General features: G+C 42.4%; 1 protein-coding gene across 1 annotated transcript in view; it reads left to right on the top strand.

Moving 5' to 3' along the window:
- Nucleotides 1-878, top strand: part of LOC106819659 — a gene marked incomplete at its 5' end in the record, with an annotated part of 7446 nt that overhangs the window by 2147 nt on the left and 4421 nt on the right. The window contains 1 exon segment of the mRNA XM_014824258.1: nt 267-386. Within this exon segment, the coding sequence (XP_014679744.1) occupies nt 267-386 (120 nt within the window).

The following is an 878-nucleotide window of genomic DNA, read 5'->3' as shown; positions in this document are numbered from 1 at the left end:
TGTTGACAGTAACTTTGTAACTGTGCTGGTTCATGTGTAAGTCACTGTTGACAGTAACTTTGTAACTGTGCTGGTTCATGTGTAAGTCACTGTTGCGCTTCTCTTGACAGTGACTTTGTGATGCTGTACTGTGTATGAGAGTGACTATTGTGCTTCTGTTGGCAGAGACTTAAACAACAAATGATAGCATGTGACTTCCGTGGTTCTCTTGCCAGTGAATTAAAGAACAAATTACATGATCATGACTATCGATGTTCTCTTTGCAGTAACTTCGTGAACACGTTGTTCCGACCGTTCTCGGCGGGTCTCGTCAAGGAGGGCGTCTACAAGGACCTGGAGAAGCAGGCTAAGGAACTAGTAGCTGCGGTCAAGGAGAAGATCGAGAAGTACGTGAACGTATCACCAGGTGGCGCCGTGAACCCATGCCATAATATATAATGCTTCGTTTCTGAACCACGCCGCCACAGTAAAATACTTTTGCGACGACCTGGTCATTGCACTACACTTTTATAATGGATAAAACCTTAAATTATTATTTTGTTCTATTTTAAATTATCGATTAAACGCCTTTTTAAATCTAAAATAACAATTAATTAACCCCATTGAAATAACGACCAATTGAACAAACATTTAGTGAAGCTATTTCGATATATATGTCCTCCAGTAATGAAGTCATCATGAAGATTGTTCAGTGATCTTGCACGAGGTTATAGCAGCAAGGTGTGGGAGTGAGTGTACGAAGGCAGAAGTAATTCTCAGTCAGTTGTAACTCTGTGTGTAGGTGCAGTTAGGCTGAGAGGGTCTATGTCCCCCTGGGTACTGCCGGAACGTACCCTGGTACTATCTAATATTCCGGACCGTACCTCGCCTACTCCACT

The sequence above is a fragment of the Priapulus caudatus genome, unplaced genomic scaffold, assembly GCF_000485595.1.
Source record: "Priapulus caudatus unplaced genomic scaffold, Priapulus_caudatus-5.0.1 Scaffold3930, whole genome shotgun sequence".
In the NCBI taxonomy this organism is placed as follows: domain Eukaryota; kingdom Metazoa; phylum Priapulida; class Priapulimorpha; order Priapulimorphida; family Priapulidae; genus Priapulus; species Priapulus caudatus.
The sequence above is the reverse complement of the archived record's forward strand: the minus strand, read 5'-3'. Positions and strand labels throughout refer to the sequence as shown.